General features: G+C 38.5%; 2 protein-coding genes across 2 annotated transcripts; both read left to right on the top strand.

Annotated features, from left to right (window-relative positions):
* The first annotated feature begins 3,879 nt into the window (after positions 1 to 3,879).
* LOC122089600 (conserved oligomeric Golgi complex subunit 3-like) lies at positions 3,880 to 14,840 on the top strand. The gene is made up of 10 exons (XM_042659326.1): positions 3,880 to 4,037; positions 4,221 to 4,337; positions 4,494 to 4,526; positions 4,784 to 4,870; positions 4,991 to 5,053; positions 6,095 to 6,211; positions 11,936 to 12,028; positions 12,654 to 12,779; positions 13,593 to 13,693; positions 14,531 to 14,840. Exons 4-10 carry the CDS (start codon positions 4,820 to 4,822, stop codon positions 14,658 to 14,660), a joined length of 681 nt encoding a protein of 226 aa, XP_042515260.1. The 5' UTR covers positions 3,880 to 4,037; positions 4,221 to 4,337; positions 4,494 to 4,526; positions 4,784 to 4,819; the 3' UTR covers positions 14,661 to 14,840.
* A 1,524-nt stretch (positions 14,841 to 16,364) lies between these two features.
* Positions 16,365 to 22,204, top strand: LOC122058433 (50S ribosomal protein L3-2, mitochondrial-like; the record flags this gene model as incomplete). The annotated part of the gene is given in 4 exon segments (XM_042621119.1): positions 16,365 to 17,606; positions 17,608 to 17,709; positions 17,794 to 18,003; positions 22,169 to 22,204. Coding segments are annotated over 4 exon segments (594 nt in total), but the record flags the coding sequence as incomplete, so codon positions are not given.
* Between the last annotated feature and the right edge of the window lie 1,112 nt (positions 22,205 to 23,316).

Genomic DNA, 23,316 nt, shown 5'->3' with positions numbered 1-23,316 from the left:
CATCTTGTTGTACACAAGTGTTATGGATGAAGCAGATGTTGAAGGATTGAGTGTGGAGGTTGAGCAGGCAGTGCCACTATATTGTGATAATACTAGTGCTATCAACATCTCCAAGAATCCGGTGATGCATTCTAGAACGAAGCACATTGCTATCCGGTATCATTTCTTAAGAGACAAGGTGATGGAAAGTGAAGTAAGGATGGAGTTTGTTCCCACAGCAGAGCAAGTGGATGATATCTTCTCTAAATCGCTTCCCAAAGATCAGTTTGAGTTCCTCAGACAAAAGCTGGGAGTGGTGGTTCTTCCAAAGCACAAGTGGCATTGGGAGAGGGGGAGCAAGTTGCTTGATGTTGCTACCCCCATATTAGACTCAGGGGGAGTCCATTAGTTCCACCCTTTGTACTTATTGTCAAAAGGGGAGAGAGTTACTCATCGGAGCTTTGGAGTGTATTAGTGATGAGGTGGTTGCCAACAACTCCAAAGGGGGAGATTATTGTTTTATGGTTGTCCTTGTTGGCAACCCGGCCACGTGGCGGTGATGACGTGGCCAGTTTGGGTGACGTGGATGAAAATGATGACATGACAGTGTCCAGTGTCATTGATGAGATAACAGAGTCACTTGGTATGCATGGAGTGGTTTAATACATCCTTAATAGGTGGTGCGGGTTTTTGGGTCAAAACTGACAATATTGGCCTATTTATGCTCGAGGGCATTTTCGATAATGGAATGACATTTTTGGAAGATCGGTTCTTCATGAAAAAGATAGATTGTAATTTACCTAGTCCAGTGCATTTGATTTCGTCATATTTCGATACCGTATGAAGAAGTTACGACATTTGTGGCAGTCGAGGGTAGTTTCGGCATTAAAGATGAATTTTTTAAAGGAAGTGTTCTACATATAATAATACAACAAAAATCCAATATTTCCAACGGTTCTGATTTCATGGCATTCCGATTCGGTATGAGAAAGATGAATCATTGGAAAGGTCTAGGGGCATTTTGGTCTTTTTACATGGCTGAGTCAGATGATTGAGTCTTTTGGAAAGTCGTAGAACGTCCAGTTACGGTTCCAACGCACTTCGTTTTATATCGATCAGATATCGTATGAAAAAGTTATAAGTGTTTCCGTAAAGCCGGTTCGAAAATCCGAACTAGAAAATCGACAGATGCTCTCGATGTTGGGTAGATTTTATGGATTTTAATTTTGAAATTTCAGGGGCTTTTATATAATTTCAAGGTTTTAAAGCTCTGAGTTGATAAGGGGTTTTTGGCATTAAAGTTTATAGAAGCAGGGGCTTATGTGTATATAAAAGAATCAGAGGGATCCTCAATACACGGTTCAGATTGAGCCACGTTGGTAGATTCAGATCTGACGGTTTGTGTAAGAGCTTGGGTTGAAGATGCTTATTCGAGGCTTCTCATTGGTGGAGTGTATTAGATATGATGGTGTGGCGCCTCACCATATTGAGTCTTGATTGTGTGTAGCGCATGTGCATAGAATCTATAAAGAGTCTCCATTTCTTGATCTGAGCCAATCATATCAGATCGGTTCCGATCTAATGGTCAATATTGATGGAGCTTTATTAAAGTTTGCCGACAGCGTACCGTGAAACGTGTTACACCACCAATCGGTGATCGACAACGCGTTTGACAATGTCAGCGCATACGTCATGATGACATCACCGAGATTCAAAACCTATGGTTTAGATCTATTACCCGTTGGTTTAATCGGATGGCTCCGATTAAGAGAAACCTTTTGATGAGATCTACGGCCAGATCTATGCCTCGTGTGCCACCGGTGTAGCCTACGCCACCCCTACGAAAATTCCATTTCTGGCTATCTTATTGCTCCAACTTCAAATGGTCATATATCCCTCATTTTAACTCCGATTTGGGTGATTCAAGTTGGAGATTCTTCATCTCTCCGAGCTCTACACACTAGAGGGAAGAAATCAGGCAGAGGGGTTGCTGAGGTGGTCGGAAAAACGAGTTGAAGCTCGTGGAAGGCTAAAGGTTTGAATGAAAGATTTTCATCCTCTTGCACTTCATCCATAGCCCCCTTTAGAGGCTTAGGAAGCTGCTGGAAACCAAGGTAGCAAGCTCTATTGGTTGTTGCCAAGAGAAAAAAAAAGAAAATAGAAGAGAAGAGAAGAAGAGGGAAATAGAGAAGTTTTTCCCTCTCTTTGCGTGTGTGTGAATGTGAATGTGAATGTGAATGTGAATGTTAATGCCATTGTTACTCCATGAAAGTAAAGACAAGGAGAAAAGAAAGAAGAAGAAGAAGAACCTAGAATTTGGTTCTTGTGAGTTGCTTCAAGAAACCCAAGTGCCAACCGGGGTTGAAGCATTGGCGGCACCGAGACATCGTGGTTGTGGTCCGCATCAAGTGGAGATCGACATTATTGCATCTCCGACGGTTACTCCTTACTAAGGTAACCTCACTTTTGCCAAATTTCCATTATTATAAATCATTATAGGCAAGATGTTTGATAAAATGCCTAAGTGATAGTTGTAGTCTATTTGGGGGAAATTTGCATGTATGAGTGCTTCACTATAGGGCATTGTTATAAGCCCAACTTTATTTTATTGGTGTTCAGTGGGTGTTGGACACAGGGGCTATGTGTTCCTTGGTAGGTACAACTACCTAAACCTATTTGCCGTGGGTGCGGCCTCTCAGATCATTCTGAGAAAACTAGGGTGAAGACCTAGCCATTGTATGTCATTGGTGGAAACTGGGAATGTGTTCCCTTGGCTGTGGGTGCAGTCATAATTAGTATTGAGTAAATGCTGAGCCCGACAGTGGGCATTACTCCGTGCATGTAGGCAACTGGCCGAAGCACGTATTTCTTGTGTTGTGGATGTATATGCTCGTATTTGTATTGTGGATTGGAGTGCTTGGCTGCAGAATGGGTGTGTACATCTAGTAGACCTGACCACTTGGTGGTGTAGTGTGGATGTGCATACAACTGTGTATGTATGTGACCGTGATTACTGTGTGAGGTTTATGAGACAGCTCTGGGCAGCAATACAGGTTATGTGAGTAAGTTTCATGCAACAGTAAGAATGGTCAGTAGTATACATAGCAGCTCTGGGCAGCATCAATAGACTGTGCTATTGAATTGCAAATAGTGATTGCCACATCAGGGGTACAGTTGGAAAATAAAAAAATATTTGGCACACTGATTCACCCCCGCTCTCAGTGTCAATCGGGACCCAACAAACACTGTTTTGGGCCTGGCTAGAGGATCATAATCTGCTCTGCCTCTTTGGATGGCATATTGGCAAAGCTTAGTGCTTTAGTTGAGCCATCAAACCTATAATATTTTGGCAATTTATTTCTGATCAAGTCCAGTTGTTGAATATAGATTTTGGAAACTTTTACAATTGGACTGGTTATATCCAATTTGTCTATGTTACTACTATTGTGTGTCTTTGATCTCTCAATGCACATTGGTAAAAGTGAAATATATTTAGGTAAGTTTAAAGTTTAATTCCATGTCCTCAAACTTCACTGAAATCTGTTACTTGTCGAAGCTGCTGGACTACTCTGACCAAATCCTAGTCAGCTTCGGGTGGCTGAAGTTTTTACTCCTCTATATTTGTTTGGGGAAGTTACCATAGGACTATACAATCAAATTGGAATATTGGATCCATTACCTGCAGAGCCTAAAGGTTTTCTCAAACCTTACTGCATCACCGTACTCGAAGCAATCCTGATCGATGGGAAAGCATGAGAAATATTTTACGGTATTCTTAGTTTCTTATTACTCTGCTTTTCTACTACCTACAAAGGTTTCTTCCCCCACCTGCACCCCCTTCTTTCTTTATGTAAGTGGCATTGCTGTTGGGTTCTATATCTCTTATTACTTCTTAATTTGAGAGAAACAACTGTTATTTGTGAAAATTCTGCTTCAGAGTTGAGTTCTAGTTTCTACTATTTGTTTTGTAGATTGCAAATTATATTCCTTTTGATGAAGACTTGGATTATCCGGCAAAGCTGGAGCAATCTGCTGGGACAAAGTCAGGAACTACTTCGGTACATTTCCTATATTGCCTCTCCTCCCCCACCCCCTTTTTTTAAATGGTGATATTGGGAACTACTTGTGCTGCCTATATCTGTTTCAACTTATTTACAATCATTTTTATGCTTATATCAAAAACTTGAGAACATATTTTGTTATTCAGGAGCTCATTCAGCTAATTGTTTACTGAAATACAGGCCGATGAAAATCCAGATGTTTTCAAAACATGGTACCCGCCATTGGAGAGAACTTTATCTTGCCTTTCAAAGTTGTATCGTTGCTTAGAACCGGCTGTATTTACTGGTTTAGCGCAGGTATGTGACTGTTAAGACAGATCATGGCATGCATGTGTTTCTGTGTGCGCACGTGCACATGTACGCAACATGTCAGTCGGTCTGTGCCTTTCTCCACCCCCTTCCTTCCAAGGAACTTATTTTTGTTTTTTTTGGTTGGCCTACTGTCTCTATCAGGAAGCAATTGAATTTTGCTCATTATCCATCCAGGTCAGTAAGCTAACTATAATTATTTAGGTAACTGCTTGAAAGTTTCAACTACATAATTAGTAAATAAATGCATTGTTTTGATGCTCTCTGCTTCTATTGATACGCTGAGATTGATGAATGGCCTTGAGGTAGTAGATTTTCTCTAGGAGTTCAGTCTCTGGCTTTGACAGAGAAAATTATCTATGATATGCTGTTAGCTGGTTATCTTAACATATCCTGATCTGTAATTGTCTTTTGCTTTCCCTTTTTCACTACAGAAATCAAGCAAACTAATTGCTAAGAAGTCCTCACCTATGGATGGGCAACTTTTTCTTATCAAATATCTCCTTATCTTGAGGGAACAGGTTCACTAGATCTCATTTCTTCTATTTTGAATACTGTATTTAGTCTTTTTCGTTTCTCACCCCCCTCCCTTTTGATAATTGAAACAGTGTGACTGACAATTCTGTATTGTTGTCATCTAGATTGCACCTTTCGACATAGAATTTTCAGTCACGCACAAGGAACTTGATTTCTCTCATTTGCTGGTTAGTATAACAACTTCACTTTTTCTTTTAAATCCCTTTCTTAGGTTGCTCTTTTCTTGTTCAAGTTTAAAAAACTAAAACTATCGTGATCTATTTATCTTCAAACAAATAATTCTTAATGGAAGTGGAAAGAAATTTGAGATGTTTGAACAGAATGGTCTGGTTCCTGAAACCCCCATTTGTTTTCTGTTGTTATCATCTTTATTTGGTTTGACATGTTCTAGTGACTGTTGTTAAATTGAATTGTAAGAAGAAAGAAAACCCTATGCCAATTTCTTTGTTTGTGAGAGTAAGGAAATCAACGTTCTGTGTCTTACATTTATGGAAGTGTCTACAGGCCATGGTTGGATAAAACTTGATACAGGGGGCTTAGAACACATAAAGAGGATCTTGGTTTTATAATCTTTGTTCTCAAGAAGTAGGCGATAGCTGAGTGCCTGTGCAAAACAGTGTGTACATATCTCTTAATTCTTCTAGACTATATAATAGTTTTCCTTCTGTTCTCTATTAACTTTTTATAACCATAGAAGCAGAGAATGAGTTCAAAATAACTGTTGCTCACAACTTTCTTCTTTCTCAGTTCCTTCCCTCCTCCCGAGCATCCACCCTTTCAAAGGTTGGAAAAAAGACATTTTAGTGGAGATAACTTTCATTCTTCTTACATAGATCAAGGGTGGATAGTTTCAGTCTATTTATTGTTAAGGATACATTTTCTCTTTGGGTTCTCGAGGTTGTCACAGGTTGGATTGCTGGTGTGAAAAAATAAAATAGAACAGAGTGCCCTCCACTTACTGTCTGCTTGAGGGTATTCCAGTGCAGCAATCAGGTTGATTTAGAGAAATTAACCGTGGTATAGCCAAAAGTGTCTAAAATCATGACACTCCGAAGGCTGAACAGGGGTAAAAACATAGTTGAAAGAATAGTGAAATGTTAAATAACCATGACATCATTAGATGAGACTCATTGACTGTTGACATCATGTTTTTTGTTACAATTTGAGAAATAATTCTTTCTCAACTCTCTCCTCAATTTCATTCCCAGGATCATCTGAGACGGATTCTCAGAGGTCAGGCCTCACTCTTTGACTGGTCAAGATCAACCTCACTGGCAAGGACTTTATCTCCCCGAGTTTTGGAAAGTCAGATAGATGCAAAGAAGGTAATTTGTTTTGTTTGAATAAAAAATATCACATTTGTCATGACTATCATGAATCATGACCCGAAATTTGCCTCTGAAGTTTTTCAGTTTATGAATATTTTTGTTCTTTCTAAGCTAAATAGTGAAGATTTTGGTGATGATGTTGATTCTGTTTCATACTCCACACAATCTTAAGGAATCTGTTGGGGAACCATAATATTGTTCTAAGTAAGATGATAATCCATTTTCAGAAATTTAGAATTTGGCTACTTTGGATGTTCTATGCACATGTCAGATATGTCCTAACTTCAATTTTAGTGCATTCCTTTTTGTTGCACGCTTGCAGTTCTTTCAGAAAGATATCTAATTATATACAGAATAACTACATGGATGTTCTTCCATTCAGGTTTTCTAAAGCTTGTCTGACATCTCAGATTGGTGTTAGATATTGAAACAAGTATTTGTTTCATTGTTGCCTATGCTATACAAAAAACTTCGTGATCCATCCACCCTCATTTTTTTTTTTAGTATACCTAGTAAATCATATTCGGGAATTTTATTCCTCTCCTTTTTATGTGCTTTATAATAATTTCTTTTTCCTTTTTATTTTAATCTTACTGTTATTTAGAATGGTATGAGAGCAATGGTTCATTCAATCTGTTTCTCATGTACATCTCCCTTGTGCATACATAATAGACTTCTCCTAACCATTTGATTTTCTAGTTCTGGATTACGGGAACCCATGTACTTGATCACTGATGGACTTCCTCTCTAGGTTCAAGATTTTACAGGGTAGCCCATTTTGCCCCTTGCCAAAACCGAAATATTTTGGCAAAATAGGGGCTAAATTTGGTAAAATTTTACTGAAATGGGCAGAAAATTCCCTTTTGGTGCCTTAAATAGAGGATTTTTTTGCATGGAACTTCAGGGACAGCCTATTTAAGCATAAATGCACATGATTAAATCATTAAATTAGATAGATAAAACGCCAAAGTGGTAGTTTGGCTTCGGACCCAATGTTTCTTGTGTATAGCGTAGTCTATTGTATCCTTTCCCTTATATTACCTATTATACACATAATTTAGGCCTAGAACATACACCATTTTATCAATACTAAACTGATTCCATTGTCAAAATGTGTCGTCATAGACACTTGATAAAAACCCAATTCCAAAACCAAATTGAGTTCCGTGGAGGGTCAAAAGCATCAATAGTAGACTGATGCTGCTTCGGGACCTACGGAATGATTGCTTTGACTGCATGACAATGACATCCATTCCATCCTCTGTCTAAAGAATCTTTAATGTCCATTGTGGCAGCCCAATAGATGGAATTGTCAACATATGCAAGGCAACCTAACCTAGGATATGGATCACCAGGCCGTGAAGTGATGGTACGTTTGTGTGCCCACCATAACTGCTTGGTGGAGAGGGCATATATGGTTGGGGGTGGATATGAGAAGAATCTTTCCACAAAATAAGACCAACGTTGTGATTGAATGAAGAACCACAACTATAGTGACCATATCCACTATACCCACAGTATCCACCATACTCAGAACTGGAGCTGCCATGGGCAAAGGAGGATGCACGCTATTGCCATACCTGCCAGATCCACTACCCTCCTCAAGACTTAGGCTTATAGTTGTCATGACGTCTAGGTGACCCAAGGCATTGGAGGGGGGGTTCTGGACGCAAGGCAACCAAGGCACCTGGATGCGTAGGTGATGCCTTGACAACTATGCTTAGACCTCCAAGAATGCTAGGAAAACTTGTAATAAGAGAACCTAGATCCATGCTATCTTCTGGTATGAACTTACAGGATGGACCTTTCTATAGCCTCCACAAGGGCTACATGCACAGTGCTCGGCATCTTGTATGGCATGGTTAAATTGCATCTCTTTTGTGAACCTGAGGGGGTCATCAGTCTAGTCATGTTTTTCCTCTTCCACTTTCCCTTCCTCCTAGATATTATTTATACCTACACATCATCATGATGATGTGCGAGTGGTGTGGATGCTGATCAATTGACGTCTTCCTCATCATCTCCCAAGCCCTGTTCGGTTTTGTCTATGATTGAACCTGGCCCAAACATGACAAACACATCGATATCAACACCCATCTGCCCTTCAATTTTGAAGATAGGCCAACCCCCTATTGCATCCAATACAAGAGCAACTAGCTCTTTTTTACCCACTTGTAGAGGGGATCTTCCTTTTCTGAATCCTTCTATAAAATGCTTGTGAGATCGATTGGTTCGGTGTCAATCTCCATACCCATCCTATGTGATGCATCTTTAGCTTTATGTTGTAGTGCACGTTGAACAACTTTTGTAGCTTTTTGTGACCCAACTGGTTCTGCCTTTTGGAGCGTATAAGGAAAAAGGTACTTCAGCGTCGCTCACATTTTGAGGCAAAACATGTCTGTGACAGAACCTTCATTGCGATATTCCTCAAGTTACGTGCCTCTCTCTCTCTCCCATATCGAACCCACCATTCACTTGCATTAGATCATTAAAATGATTCTTGTCATGTTATTATCAATACCAAATAATAATCTTCTTTCAAGTACTAAACGAAGTGCATGTCTCACCTCATTGTTGCATTGGGCTTGTATAGATGGGTTAGGCTCCATCTTTGCCGCCACACCCACCATCTCTTCCATTGCGCCTATGAGGTCTTAATTCATCCCAAGATTGTGCTTGTATTGGTACTTGGGATTGAGATGATAAACTAGAAATGATAGAACCTAGTTGTCAATACCTACCGAGATTGTAAATGTAAAGTTCTTTGGCCATAGGTAAACAAATAAAAAATTAACCAGCCTTGTGCAGTGGATGCATTAGTTGCCTCTCCCACCCATCGTTGATGATGTTCAAGTATTACTTGCTAGCACATGGTGCCGATGTTCCCACATTCTACTTCATCAATTCCACAACAACATATAGGTGTGTAAGTTAGGCTTCTTCGGATCAGAGTAGCAAGGGGGAAAGGGGAAGCACACGAGGGGAAGCACGCACTTTCACAGAGCACAAACCAAACCAGTTCTCATTCAAAATTAAAACATTCTCGGTTGTTCTCGGTTACAACCAATATATAGGGAAAAGTGAAGCCAAAAATGGAAACCAACTGACTAGGAAACAAATCAAAAAAAAAAGCTAGCTTAAAAGGAAAGAGATCCTACTGACTCCAAACTCCTACGTTCAAGTATGGAAAATAAAAGACAAAATAAGCTACTAATTTATTTCCAATCCTTGTTGAACCAAAACCCTGGGTTGGACTGGTCTTCTTGGCTCTTGGCTTCCAAAGCCGGTCATGCTAGTCCAACCAGGCTAGTGCTCCAGTAGCATAACCTTCTTCAGATTCTGCCATTGACCTAAGCCCAACCATCTTCATCTCAAAGCTCTGTAGGGCCATGTAATTGGTGGCAAATTGAGTTGAGATGGCTCGTGCAAAATCCCCACTATACTTGCTCCTTAGTAACTGGATGTACACAAATGTAATCATTTGTCTTGCTGTGGTGACAAACAAGACAAGTCGGCTGTACCAAATCCCCTCTACACTTCATCCTCAATAACTGGAGGGCATATCGATGGTTGTACACAAAAGTGGTCGATTTTCTTTCTTTTTCAACTATATATTGTATTACGGTTTTCCCCATGTCCTTTAGCATGAGGTCGATGTAGTGGGCTGTACATGGCATCCAAAACAAGCTGATCCTGCCATTGTTCAGTAACCTTACTACCACATTCTTGAAGTTACTGCCACTATCGGTCACCACATGCACCACATTCTCTCCCTCCATGTTGTCTACGACCTGCTTCAGCAAATTGTAGATTTTGCATCCTTCTTATCCCTGGATGCATCCACTGACTTCAAAATTACCGTCCTACCATCATAATACATCATGATGTTGATGACGGACTGTCTAGTGGGTCCAGTTCAACCATCACACATCATGATGACATTTTAGTCTGCCCACAGAGTCTTCAAGTTGTCGATTTAATCTGCAAACTTGTCTCTCTACTCCCAAAGATAAATTCATAAGCTCATAAGGGGCGGGCCCCTTCACTATTGGGCCAGCTGTCCTTACAGTATCAAGCATGTTCTGGTAGTAAAGACCCTTGGTGGAATTGGCTGGGATGCTGTTGTGGAAAAACCACTTTGACACGACGTCACCAACTATAGTTCTCTAGTCAGACCACATGTGCTTGGCATCCTGTTGTCTGAAGTTGTCAGGATCCATGTTAGTACTGTCCAGACACCTTCTTCTAATTGGGATCCTTGCACAGCCGGAGTGCCGGTAAGGCAATGTCGTTTTGCTTCTGCTTTTTCTTACCCCAAGTTTTGCTCTGTGCGGAGGCTGAACCAATACCCAGTCTCTTGTGCAGCTGGTCTAGAGGAACCAGCTCCTCCCCTCACCTCTCTGGCTCTTTCTTGTTCTTGCCAATGTGAAAATCTGCTATCTGCCATGTCACACCATGTCTCTTCCCCCTGCGTCTCTTCCCCCTGCTTCTGTCTTGACGTCTCTAGGTGTAGGATCATTACTATCATATTGCTCTGTATAGGAGCGTGTTCCTCCAGCACTGCCATTGAACTCATCCCTCAACTTCTTCTCGTCCACCCTCCTCTGGATATTACCCATCAAGTGGGCCGATATAATTTCTGCACCTCACCAGGGATATAGGGGTATTTCTTCACATCCTTAAAGTCACCTGTTAGATACCGCTTCAGTCTTGTGGCCCCAAAACCAAGCATCTTCTCACAATATATTCATTGTGTTTTCTACGTATTCCTTAGTTAAGGGTGTGTCATGCTTCAATGCTCTGTTCCTATCACCCTCAGCCATGATGCAAATCTTACACTGTTGAATCAATGCAAAATATATACACAACCATTGCTTACATCCAAAGTTTAAGAATGCGATTAGCTTTAATTTTTCTACCCCCAACACACAAGAAACATCAATGAACATTTCTAAAACAATATGAAAACTATTTTTTTTTATTTTTCCTGTAAGGCTTATACATCTTTTTCCAAAACTGTTTTCTTAATATTTTTAAGAAACATAAATTAATTAATTAACAACTATGAAATATGAAACAACACATTACCAATCACTATCAGTTGAAAGACATAACAGAAATATTTTCATACATTTTCATGATTTTTCAACCCAAAACAGAATAGTTTTACCTATTTTCATTTAAATTTAATTTTAAAAAAATATATAAAAAAATGATTTTGGGAAGAAAATTAAAATTCACTTACTTGAAATTGTATATTGGCCTACGATGCCTCACACATATAAACTTGAGCCACAACCAAGCTATTTGATTTTTTACCCTAATTTTTTGAAATAATAAAAAAAAAGGGCAAAAAAATTGAAGCCAACTACATGAACTTGTTGATTGTCCTAGCATGTCTAACATGTAAAAAATTGAGCCACAACCAAGCCATTTTGACCCCTTCTTTTAAAAACAAAAATTGTTTCAAGAAAATCCTCAGTTTCAACAACATGGCAACTCCATGTTAAACACTTGATTCGTGCACATAGAATGTTTTTTTTCTTTCTTTTAACTGGTTCTAACAGGCCAAAATTAATGAGATTGCTCCTTCCAGTTCTAATGATGACATTTTAGGCCTGATTCTCCTGTATCAACATGCTGTTTTTTGCTGCTTTTGGAAATACTGCCAAAAATAATAATAATAAAAATTTGTTGGTTGTGATATTCTTGCATTTGCAGGATTTGGAGAAGAGCCTGAAAGCCACTTGCGAAGAATTCATCATGTCAGTCACTAAGCTTGTTGTGGATCCCATGCTTTCGTTTGTAACCAAGGTAATCAATGCTCTTTTTCATTATTATTTTATTGGAGCTGGAGCAGGGTTCTACCTCGCCCGCATCTGGAACCCCTTCCTTCATGCCCTCAATAACTTTCATCTGGCAGTTCAGTTATTCCAAATTTGTTTGATTGGATGTGTTTCCCATGCTATCATCTAAACATGGTTTAGTTACAAATCCAATCTGAGGTCTACATGTGTCATTATGGACGTCTGAAAAATGTTTCACCAATGTTTGAAAACACCTATGGAGCTGAACTCGACAGGAATAGGTTGAAAATTCAGGGGGTGAAACCAAGCATGGTGGCCCATACAGTTGAGATAGATCACCAATTTTACAGATGGTGTATCCACAGCATCCCCCATCTATCCAGTGGTCAGACAGCCTAATCATGAGCCGACATGGCAGAAAAGTACTGGGTCTGATGAAAAAAATGAGCTATTGTTCAATTTAACCATCGATGCCTAAAATTTGACCTAACAATGGATCTTGGGTGTGCCTAACATCTGTAGAATACAATACATTGCAGGTCATACTAACTTATTTGGAGTCTGTCTATTCACTGCTTCAGAATTTGAAAGATGGTTTACTAGTGTTAATCCTTCAAAGAATTTATTTATAGGTGACAGCTGTGAAAGTTGCATTATCCTCTGGTGGACAAGATCAGAAATCAGACTTTGTTCTGGCCAAACCTCTAAAGAATCAAGCTTTTGCTACTCCAGACAAGGTGGCTGAGCTTGTCCAGAAGGTAGGATCCCAAATTGGCTGTTTTTTTTCCTTTTTTGGTAAGACTTTGAATATGGTATCATCGAAGATTGGAAAATGTATTTTCTTTCTAAGCTTTTTCACATGGTCAAAATTTTCACAAAATAACAAGCCTTGGATGGTGTAGGTTCCCAACTACATTGTGCATTTCCTTGCATCATCACCTTCATCAGCATATTTTTTTGTCATTGTTATCGTTATTGATAAGCAAGCAGGTTGGTTGTTGGTTATTGGCAGTGTAATCCTGTTGTGTGATAAAAATGCTCACAATTTTTGCCTTCACTAAGTGGATATCTCAATAAATGTCTTTCCAAGACCGTTGTCTAGACATCAATAAAATGAAATCTTAAAGTGTCTTGTTCATGACTAATTATTTAATATTTTGGCAAGTCATAAAGAAAATGAATTCCTTTATTTAATACTGCTTCTTAGGATCTCACACATCATCATCATCATCATCATTTGATGGACCTCATCTGATCTATTTGTTGTTAGCTATTTAAATCATGCTCCTCAATTGTACTACATATAATGTGTTAAATCTTCTCAAACCATTAGCATTTGGCCATCTTTCACACTTCCTTGGCTTACATACTCGATGAACTCACCTTTTGTTTTTAGAGCCTCCAACTTGCAATAGAATACCCCAACCACATCCGTGATTGCAAAAGATTACTCACCAGTATTGTATTCCTGGTTTTCCTTGAGCTTTCTTTCCGCCCACTGGATGCCTGATATGTATTTTCTGAGAATCAATTCTTTTAAGCTGATCAGATGTTTTGCACTTGTGGAACAGGTTGATGCTTCCATTCAGCAGGAATTGCCCAGGGTGATGGGAAAGATGAAGCTTTATCTGCAAAATCCATCAACACGTACAATTCTGTACAAACCTATCAAGTAGGTTAACAACTCATTATTCATCTGTTTGGTTTCCTGTTTCATCTCCGTGTGTACTGGAGAAAGATGGCTCGTTATTTAGGCTTATAGCGTTCTACTCGATTATGCATCTTGTTACTTTCATCTCCATGTGGGTACTTGAGAAAGGTAGTTACGTAGACCTAAAGTGCTTTGCTTAGCTTTGCTTAAAACCTGAGTAAAGTTACTAGTTATCTGGAGTTCAAAGCCCTGAATCATTAGGGCTTTAAACCTGAGAAAAGTTTATCTAAACTTCTGGGAAGAAATGGTAGGTTGAGCATGTCAACTTTTGCTACAACTGGCTATTCCCAAGTTGAACCAAAATAAATAGATAGTAAAAAAAGAATAGCAAAAGGGAAAGGGGGGAGAGAGAGAAGGGGGGGGGGGGTGGACAGATTCACAAGAGCTGCGGAGAACGAAAGAAACAGCAGGGGTCATCACTGACTGTTATCTGCACCAGTATGAAAGCAACCTCATCAAACTCGGGCTATGTAGTATGCTAACCTCAAAGCTTTTGCCATGGTTCCCATCGGGCTTTACTTACAGTTTGGCGATGCCTATGTTATCTCATGATGACATATCGCATGCCATACTGCTCCTGGACAATGTGGAGATCTCTTAGCTTGTAATCAATGTGTCCAAAATGGAGATCTCTTAGCTTGAATATCCCAATGGGAACAAGGGATGATTTAGAATCCTCAAAACTTCAACATTCCTTGCAGAATCATAGGAGGCAAGTGCTTCAAGTGCTTCAAGTAGTGTAATGTACAATGATATGACATCACGTGTCTTAATGATTCAATTATTTGATCTCTATAGGACAAACATTGTGGAGGCTCACTTACAGTTACAATCCCTACTAAAGTCTGAGTACTCTCCTGAAGAGATACAATGCATTGGTACGGTGACCTTACAGGATTTGCAGACTCGACTTGATGGCTTTCTGTAGAGAATGGTGAATTCCATGTTTTTATCTCAGCTCTGAATGCTTCTTTTTTTTCTTTTGTAATATCTTCTAGGCTTTGAAGGCCTTGTGTAGGTACTCTTCTCATTAGAGACTTGAATCTGTTAATCCCGAGCTAACAAACTTTAAAATTGAGAAAATTTAAGTTCTGTTGGAATTGATACATTTTCCTTTTGTGTTTCTGGGATGAATCATACTCGTAAGACATTATACAGTTTTGGGTCGCTCGCTCTGTCATCCGACATGGAGCTTACTCGATTTCAGCAACAAAAATGTTTGGAAATGCTAAACAGATAAGAGGTCATGTCGGATTTGTAGTCGTATCTCAATTAAATGAAATTGGCTACATGGTCTTGTTTTACCTTTCAACTCTATTCGAAGCAATAGTCAGGCGAATCTTCATGTAAGTGAATGTACGTGAATGTCCCTGATCTGTGGATATGGCATCTATTAAATGAGGAATTCACCGCTCTCAATCTTTTCACAATTCTCCTAAAGTCAACTTTAGGCTTTTTATTATTTTAATCATCTATGATTTGAATCATATACTCCTCTCTGCTAGTCATAATTGGAAACCATTTCTCAACTTGGTTTACTCACTTTAGACAATGTTTATATACAAGGGGAAGTGTGTCACGGAGGAGAGAGAGAGAGTATAAGTGGGGCGCATGTCGCTACCATTGTGGGGACCATTTTTCCAAAAAAAAGAAAAAATCCCCCATGTGTAAGGGTGTGTGGAACTCTAACGGGTGCGTTCTTCTTCCCTCCACCCAATTAATTGTAATGAAGGATTACCTTGTGATAAAAATAGAGCAGGTTTGGTCTGAGTTTGTTCGAATCACTTGCTATGTAGTAATTTTACCGTTGACCAAAAACTTCCACTCCACCTCTCCTTCCGTCTTCCCAAAGGAGAAAGGGCATCCGCCGCTATCGGTACACCCATTCACTCTCTCCTCCTTTTGTCAATAGCTTTACAACTCCAATGGATAGCAACATGCATTTTTTTTTTTTTGGCTCTATATCTACTAGAGTATGTCTAGGGTGAGATTCTTATTCCCATCATTAACTAAGATAATTATATTTTGAGCTACAAAGAGAGAAGTTGATAATATCACAGAATGGACTACAAGGCATTTGTACAGAGATTCTATGTTAATGATCAATGTTTGGGCCAAAATATTTTGTAATAAAATAACATTATCCATGGCTAGGAAATTAAGCTAGTACTTAAAGATTAAGATTTTATACGCCCATCAGAACTTTGGCATTGTAACTAATCTTTTTCATTAGTTAAGTTTCTTTCTGTTTTTCATAAAAAAATAAATAAATAAATAAATAAAGAGACTAATGATTAATCCATATTTGAATTGGCCAATTCACTGATCTCATTCCTTATTTTTTAAACCATGGTTTTAGAGAGCAAACTTGGACATGTGCTTAGATCCTCTCCAATGTGCATCTACCGGCTGAGAGGACGTGCCCAAATGCTACCAGCCTTTTGATGCGCACCAGAGAGAATCTGGGTGGCATAGGGTTGGTTTGTTTGAACAACAGTAAAGATTCAAATATGATATTGAAATCGACATTTTTTTTACCCTGAAAGTAGCCACGATGACATAGATGAGGCAATTGTAAATTTGATGACAAAGTCATATGCAACCAAACAAGTTTTACCGTCATAATATATTAACCCATGCCAAATAATTCTATGTCTCGATATATCCTAATTGTGCCATGTGGAAGGTTGAGGTGGTAGATTTGACTATTGGATATATATGAATGATTTGATTAATAACATATAAATTTCATATTTAAATGCAAGCATTTAGCTTCTCTTGTATATCTTGCCCATGGTTTAAAAAATGGGTGAATGGGATTGGAATTGGTTGGTACTGATTTTGATTTCTGCCACTCTAAATTGAAATATTTCTGTTAAAATTGGAATTTTCTGATCAAATAACCAATTTTAGGGTTTTTGTGATCAATTTTGACCGATCTAAATTATAATCGACAAGGATTAATTTCATCATCGATTCTTGTGTTTTAAAACCTTGGTCATGCACCCCCCCCTCGCTAGATTTAGGTCCTTTCAAGTCTGGAGGTGGCTGGAGAGGGACCAGCCAGACATAAAAACATCAGAAATAGAATGAAACCCTTTATTTTTTTTCTCCTGTTTTGTGTTTGACTAATCTAAATTCTCTCTCCTCGGATATGACTTCTCTTCAATGTGACATCCAACAACAGCTAGGAGGATTCGAAAAACACATCAACATGTGGCACCATTGAATGCCACGTTAGATGCCCAACATGTTGGAGAGTATATTTCCCCCTTTGACCACTGGTCCTTCGTCCTAGACTCCTAGTCAATATTTTTCATTTCTCGATCGATCAATCCAAAATTCCAAATCCAACTCGACCCGGATTTGGGTGAACCAGAATAGAAGAACAAACCAAAGCGAAACAAAGCTAAGGTCCTAAACCCTAAAACGTCGAGGATCTCTCTCTGTCTCTCTCTCCCTCTCTCTCTCTCTCTCTCTCGGGAACGGTAAGCCTCCCTGCGTTTGTGTTTCATTTGTCTGCCATGAAATTTGTGTAATGAGATTTGGATTTCCTGCCATGGATTCTCTGAGACGAGCTCTTTCAATGCCTTCTCTCAACTCTGTCCCTTACTCTTAACTCGTTGCTATGTCTGCCACTTCGAGAGGCCTCATTTCTCGTCTCAGGCTTCTCTCATTTGCTCCAACAACAACAACAATTAGCAATATTCATCATCAACTCAGGAGATTCTCCGCACAATCTGTGCTCATCGAGAATGATGACGATTTCGACATTGGAGGGACGAGAATCATCGAAGCAAAATCGGGAGTTATGGCTCCTAATTCGAAGAGGACCGGTGCAATCGCCGTTAAATGTGCAATGTCGGCTACTTGGGGACAAGTGGGGAGCTAGGGTTCTAGTCACAGTCCTCTGGTTGGACGATAACATTGTATCGCAGGTGAAGACGATCGAGAAGGAAGGAATCACAGCCTTACAGGTATGATATAATGAAGACATTTTGTTTATTTCAGATTGTTCAAGTAGTTTCTTGTGAAATTTTTTTTTCGTTGGTGTTGGTTAGGTTGGATGCGGACAGAAGAAGGAGAAACATTTGACAAAACCTGAAGTGGGTCACTTTAGAGCTCAAGGAGTTCCATCGAAGAGGAAACTGAAGGAGTTTCCGGTGACAAAGGATGGACTTCTTCCTGTTGGTACTCCGATAACTGTTCGTCATTTTGTTCCAGGCCAATATGTTGATGTAACAGGGATTACTCGTGGGAAAGGATTTCAGGTAAACCATCTCTCCATGAACAGAGACATCCAAATTTCATTCTTTTTAAATTGGAAGATAAAATTTTCGATTAAGAGAAGGGAAGGTGATTCTCCCCCAAAAAATGATTTACTTACCGTTCATAACTTCCTACTGTTGAGGGGGAAAAAAAAAGTATAACTACCTGTGCAAACTTAAGATTGGCCCTCTTAGCTCGTTCAGAGATTTACAAATGTACGATTATTGTGCTCTTTACATGAGCCACGTGCAGCAGTATCTGGGTAGGAGTAAGTACCAGAGTCTTTGGGCTTTGTATTTGAGAATACTTATCTACCAGATGCACAATAGGCGTGAAAATATGCTGGGTAGACCATTTACAGCCCCAAAGTTCTCATCGGACACATCAAAATCAAGGCAAAGCTTGTTTGCAGCACCTTTTTGGCTGTTCTCCACTTGGGATTGGCTATATGGATGCTATTTCACTCTAGTGTTGTGGAGAGGAATACAATCCCATCTTCCTTGTTTTGCTTATTTCTTTTCTGCAATGTATTTTTATCCCCAATTATGCCACACAAAAAAATGCGTTCTTTTTTATTGGTTTTTTTTTTTTTTTTTTTTTTCTGTGCAATTTTACTGCAAGATTTGTGCATCAACCCCAGAGACAATAATATTTTCTACCCTACCTAAGTGATGAGCACATTTATGTGTGAAATCTAGGGTAGTAAAACATGTATTTTCATATTTAGAATAGAACTATCTTAAGTTTTACTCTTTTTTTACAGGTTTTATATTTTCAAGGTCTTAAGAACTATCGGACGTTATATCTCAAATTTTACACGTAAAGAGGTCCTGTTTCTTTTCATGATTGCGAAGATGACGAAATTCTGAACAAAATGGATGTGTTCAGTTAAAAATACATATTCCTTTAGTCACCTGTACAATTGATTATTTATTACGGGTCGGAAAAAGAATAATGGATCAGAATTGAACAGAGATGCAGAACCAGCATGTCCGTAGTTGTCCTAGGGGTACAAGAAATATTCCAAATGCCAACAAGGATCGATGGACCACACCTTTAAGTGATTGAATATTCATTTTTGGTAACAACAACTACCTAACGTAGTTGGTGAGTTGTGGTGTGCAAAATCTCTTCCTTATTAAGAGGTCTCAAGTTTAAACCTCTTGGCTAGCATTTTTTGGAGATTTTTTTTGAAACATTTTCTCTCTCCTACTCATCACTTAAAGCAAGGAGGTAGGCCAAAAGGGTTGTGAGCAAGTTGAAGAAAAAAATAGGAAAGAAAAAGACAAAGGCATGGATGGAATTTTCTATTAAAGTATAATATTATATATTATCCAAATCCAAGAAAGAAAAATCGACAAGGGGGTTTCTTGCACAAGAAGAGAGAGAAAAAGGAAATAAATAAAATAGAAAAAAAGGAAAGGAAAAAAGAAAAAGAAAAAGGAGAGAGGGAAACGTTGGGGATTTCCTACTTTTCTCTCTTCCCTCCACCTCATCACCAGCACCCTCCCCTATTCCCTATAAAAGTAAATCATTCAAATAGGGGAGGGGCGTTCTCTTTCTTCTAGTTTTTTTTAGGGTTTCATCTCATTCTCTAGCAATTCTCTATTAAGGTTTTCTCTCTAGCACTTTACTTTGAGTGTTTTATTTTCTCTAGGGTTTTATTTAGTTCTTCTTCTAGTCTTCTTCTTACTTTTTGGTTTAAGCACTTATGTAATTGAATTTTATTTAATGAATGCAAGTTCTTTTTAATGTTTATTGTTCATGGAATTCAGTTATAATTTTACTTTCTAGTTATAGGCTTAGTTCTAAGTGACAAGAACCAAGTGTGGAGCACAAGTTTTCAAGTTTAGATTTGTCTTCTCTAGTACTAGCAATTTCATATTTGGTTTATTCTATATCTGGTATTTAGTACTGGTAGTATTTCAAATCTCAACCAAGTTTTCATGTTCTCAAGTTCAAGTATTGAAGTTCAGGTAGGTAGGCTTCTCATAAGTCTTCTCTCCCCACTCTCATTCCTATTCTGACTACCCTTTCCCTCTTAACTTAAGTTTTTAATTTCAGTCTTTAATTTATTGTTTCCCCTTCCCCCAAGGTCCTTGGCTAGATGCATGTATTGGTTTTGCCCCTCTATAGTTATGGACCATCATTTTATTGCATTTATTTTTAGTTATTTACTTTGCCTCCCTTTCCCTAAAGCTAAGTAGTGAAGCCCTTGTAAAAGTTATTCTGTAGTCAAGTAGGGAAGCTTGCATTATTTACGATGCATCCCTCGAGCTAAGTAAATAAACCTATTTGTGTGCTTCTCTCTAGCTTTCGTCTTTTTTTTATTTTATTTCAACACTTTTACTTTCAGTTATTTATTTTTTATTTGCGTGGTTTGAAGTATTTAAATTCCTAGATGTGTTGGTTATGACGCTTTTAGATGCATGTGTTTTAGAACGGTAGTTAAAAGTAGATCACCAATGATCAAAAACTTGAACGGCTGGAGCTCGGCGGATTTTGCAAAGAGCTGAAGAGGTGCTACTGAAATCGATAATGCTTTGTATCACTAAGTAGGCCAACAATAGGCCAATGACGGTGCCATCGGCCGCTAGGGTGATCTTTGCGGAGAAAAACGCTGCAGTTCGATCATGAGAGGACATTTTTTGTCATTACATCTTCTGCATTTGACCCACCAAAGGACGACGGCGACGGAGAGGGCGACGAGGACGGAGAGGGCGATGGCGACGATCTCTATAACCTCTATCGTTGTTGCTACTTGCTCCCTATGTTAGTCTTTGGTTTGTTTCTCTCGCGCCTCTTCTCAATTCAGATTTTGTACTAAATCAGTGTCCCGAAATTAAATCGGTTTTTAACCTGATATAGAATCATCAAAATAAGTTGAAATCATGTCGGATCGAAATTGAAATCAATCAAAAATCAAAGTTCTTTAACGATTTAGTTTTGATCCCTCGTTCTTTGTCCAAAATCGAAACAATCCAACCATTTGGCAACTTACTTTTGCATGCGCACCCATTAACCCTTCAGTCAGAATAACACTATGTTGTATTTCCCATAACCCTCTGACATTTTTTTAAATTCATTTTGATATTTTTTTGATAGAGTATAATTCCTTCACTAGCTCATCCTGATCATTTGTCTCATCATTCATGCATTTTTTTATTTCTTCTTCTTAATTTTCTTGAACTCACGAATTACCACTTATTTCAATTAGTTTTCACATTTGTTGTATTGATTCCATGAGTTAAGTTGGTGATGCTCATCAAAACAAATGAAACTTACATAGTAAACCTCATCAACTATATCAATCAAGTAATTAATAATTGTATTTTTCCAATGTGCAATGCCCCTTGATGCCTAAATATGAGTAGATTGGCAAATCATCTTATTGTACTTCTCAAAACATCAAAAATCCTGTTTTACATACACTTAAAATTAAAAATCAAGTAATATTTATCCTGATAATCTATTCAGACGATGGTTTCTTACACTGCCATTATGATACACACCAATAGACATTTACAGTGTGGAGCAACATAGTCTTTTTGTAGTTATTGTGTCTAGGCATAAATATACACTAATGGGTGGCGTCCTTTCATCCTATGATGAAATAAAAGAAATAGAATTATGTCCGGGAACGTGTCCTATGCCAGCACTCCAATATGTTTTTGCTCTCTTTCCCCATGTGAAAAGATGTTCCTACTTTTTGTTTGGGGGGAGGGAAGAGATAGACACAAAGCGTGTGGGTTAAGGTCGCACTCCTGGACAGAAAACCATTTTCCATTAAATAAAAATGATAGGGTTATATGAACATGCAACATATGATATGAGAGTCCACCAATGAGGTGTGACAAAACTTTATTGTACAAATGAGGGAAGTAAGATCATTTAATATGAGGATGAGAGGTATAGGCACATAGGTGCTAGTATACCCTAATTTGGCTGCTCAGATAACCTTTCCCTAAATACAGTTACACATTATGAAGTGAGAGAGAGATATATTTTTTTTTTAATAACCATATATGTTGTGTTAATTGTTCAAGTTAGAATAGACTCCATTCTTCATATAATTCATATTGCAGGTTACTTTTTTTTGTTGGCATTAAGGTACATTTTTTTTTCTTTCCTATCAGATGAAAACTTCACATGCCTTGGTTTGTTTAGGTTCGAAAGAGGTGTAGAAGGAAAGGAAGAAGGGCGGTTCTGAATGGAGGACAGCGGGAAGGGAATGCTAACGATAAGGCTTTGAAGCAATCCGACTTTGCAGTGGTACGTGGCAAACACTTGAGTCATATACAAAGACCTATTTTTTAGTGGGCCAGCTAAGAAACCATTGTTCGATAAAATAGGACAAATTACATATGCAGTACTTAACATTTAGATAAACTAATTGTAAAGGACCAATGTTTCAAAAAATTATGTTTGAGTGACATTTTTCATAGTTCAAACTTTGTCCATCTCATTACCACCTTCTCCTACTCTTCTTTCGATGGAACAAATGTGTTATTTTGGTTGGAGAAGGTTAGATTTAATTGTTCACAGCTTCCAATGAGTGAAAACATCGTCACATTTCTCCACAATTTTTTTCCCATAGAGCTGAAATAAGAGTTTCATAGAGGTCAACGTTATTTCTTCGCATTCTCACATTTCTCAACATGAATAGAGTCGAAATTCCAATTCAATATTAAGGCAATCCCATATTCTAGTTATGTCCATCAGCCATCTAGACTTCCATTCGAGGTGCCATGGTCGTTGGATAACATACTGATTCTCTTCATTGTACTTTCATCATTTTTTTAAATTATTCAAATGGTAACACTGTGACTGAAAAGTCTTATATATTACATTGCTTACTCTTATTTACTCTACTATAACAACAGATCAGAGGTTCCATGATCTTTAGTGTGGGTAGAGCAACTTGTTGAATCGTGATTTGCTCATCCATCTATGAACACTCAAGGTAGTCAACCACCATCATAGGAGAGGATGAATACAACATAAGAAGAAGAAAAATAGTTGCCAAAGTTTGAGGATGTTGTCACAGGTCAATTGGAGAATATTGAAAAGAGTCATGACCAAACAAGTATACCAAGCATATAATTCATGAAACATATAAGTAACCCCAAGGGGGTAGTTGAGTTGATAAGGGACCTTCGCTTCAAGAAGCGTGTAGTTATGAGTTAAACTCCTCTTACCTTATTGAGGCCACTCACTTGGGGGTGTTTAGTGTTCTTCATTGCTTTTAGTGAAAGTTGAATGATTCTCATTCAACCCTAATATGATCCATCGTTGTTAAAAAAAAAAAAAAAAAG

Source organism: Macadamia integrifolia, chromosome 2 (genome assembly GCF_013358625.1).
Source record: "Macadamia integrifolia cultivar HAES 741 chromosome 2, SCU_Mint_v3, whole genome shotgun sequence".
NCBI classification, from domain to species: domain Eukaryota; kingdom Viridiplantae; phylum Streptophyta; class Magnoliopsida; order Proteales; family Proteaceae; genus Macadamia; species Macadamia integrifolia.
The sequence above is the reverse complement of the archived record's forward strand: the minus strand, read 5'-3'. Positions and strand labels throughout refer to the sequence as shown.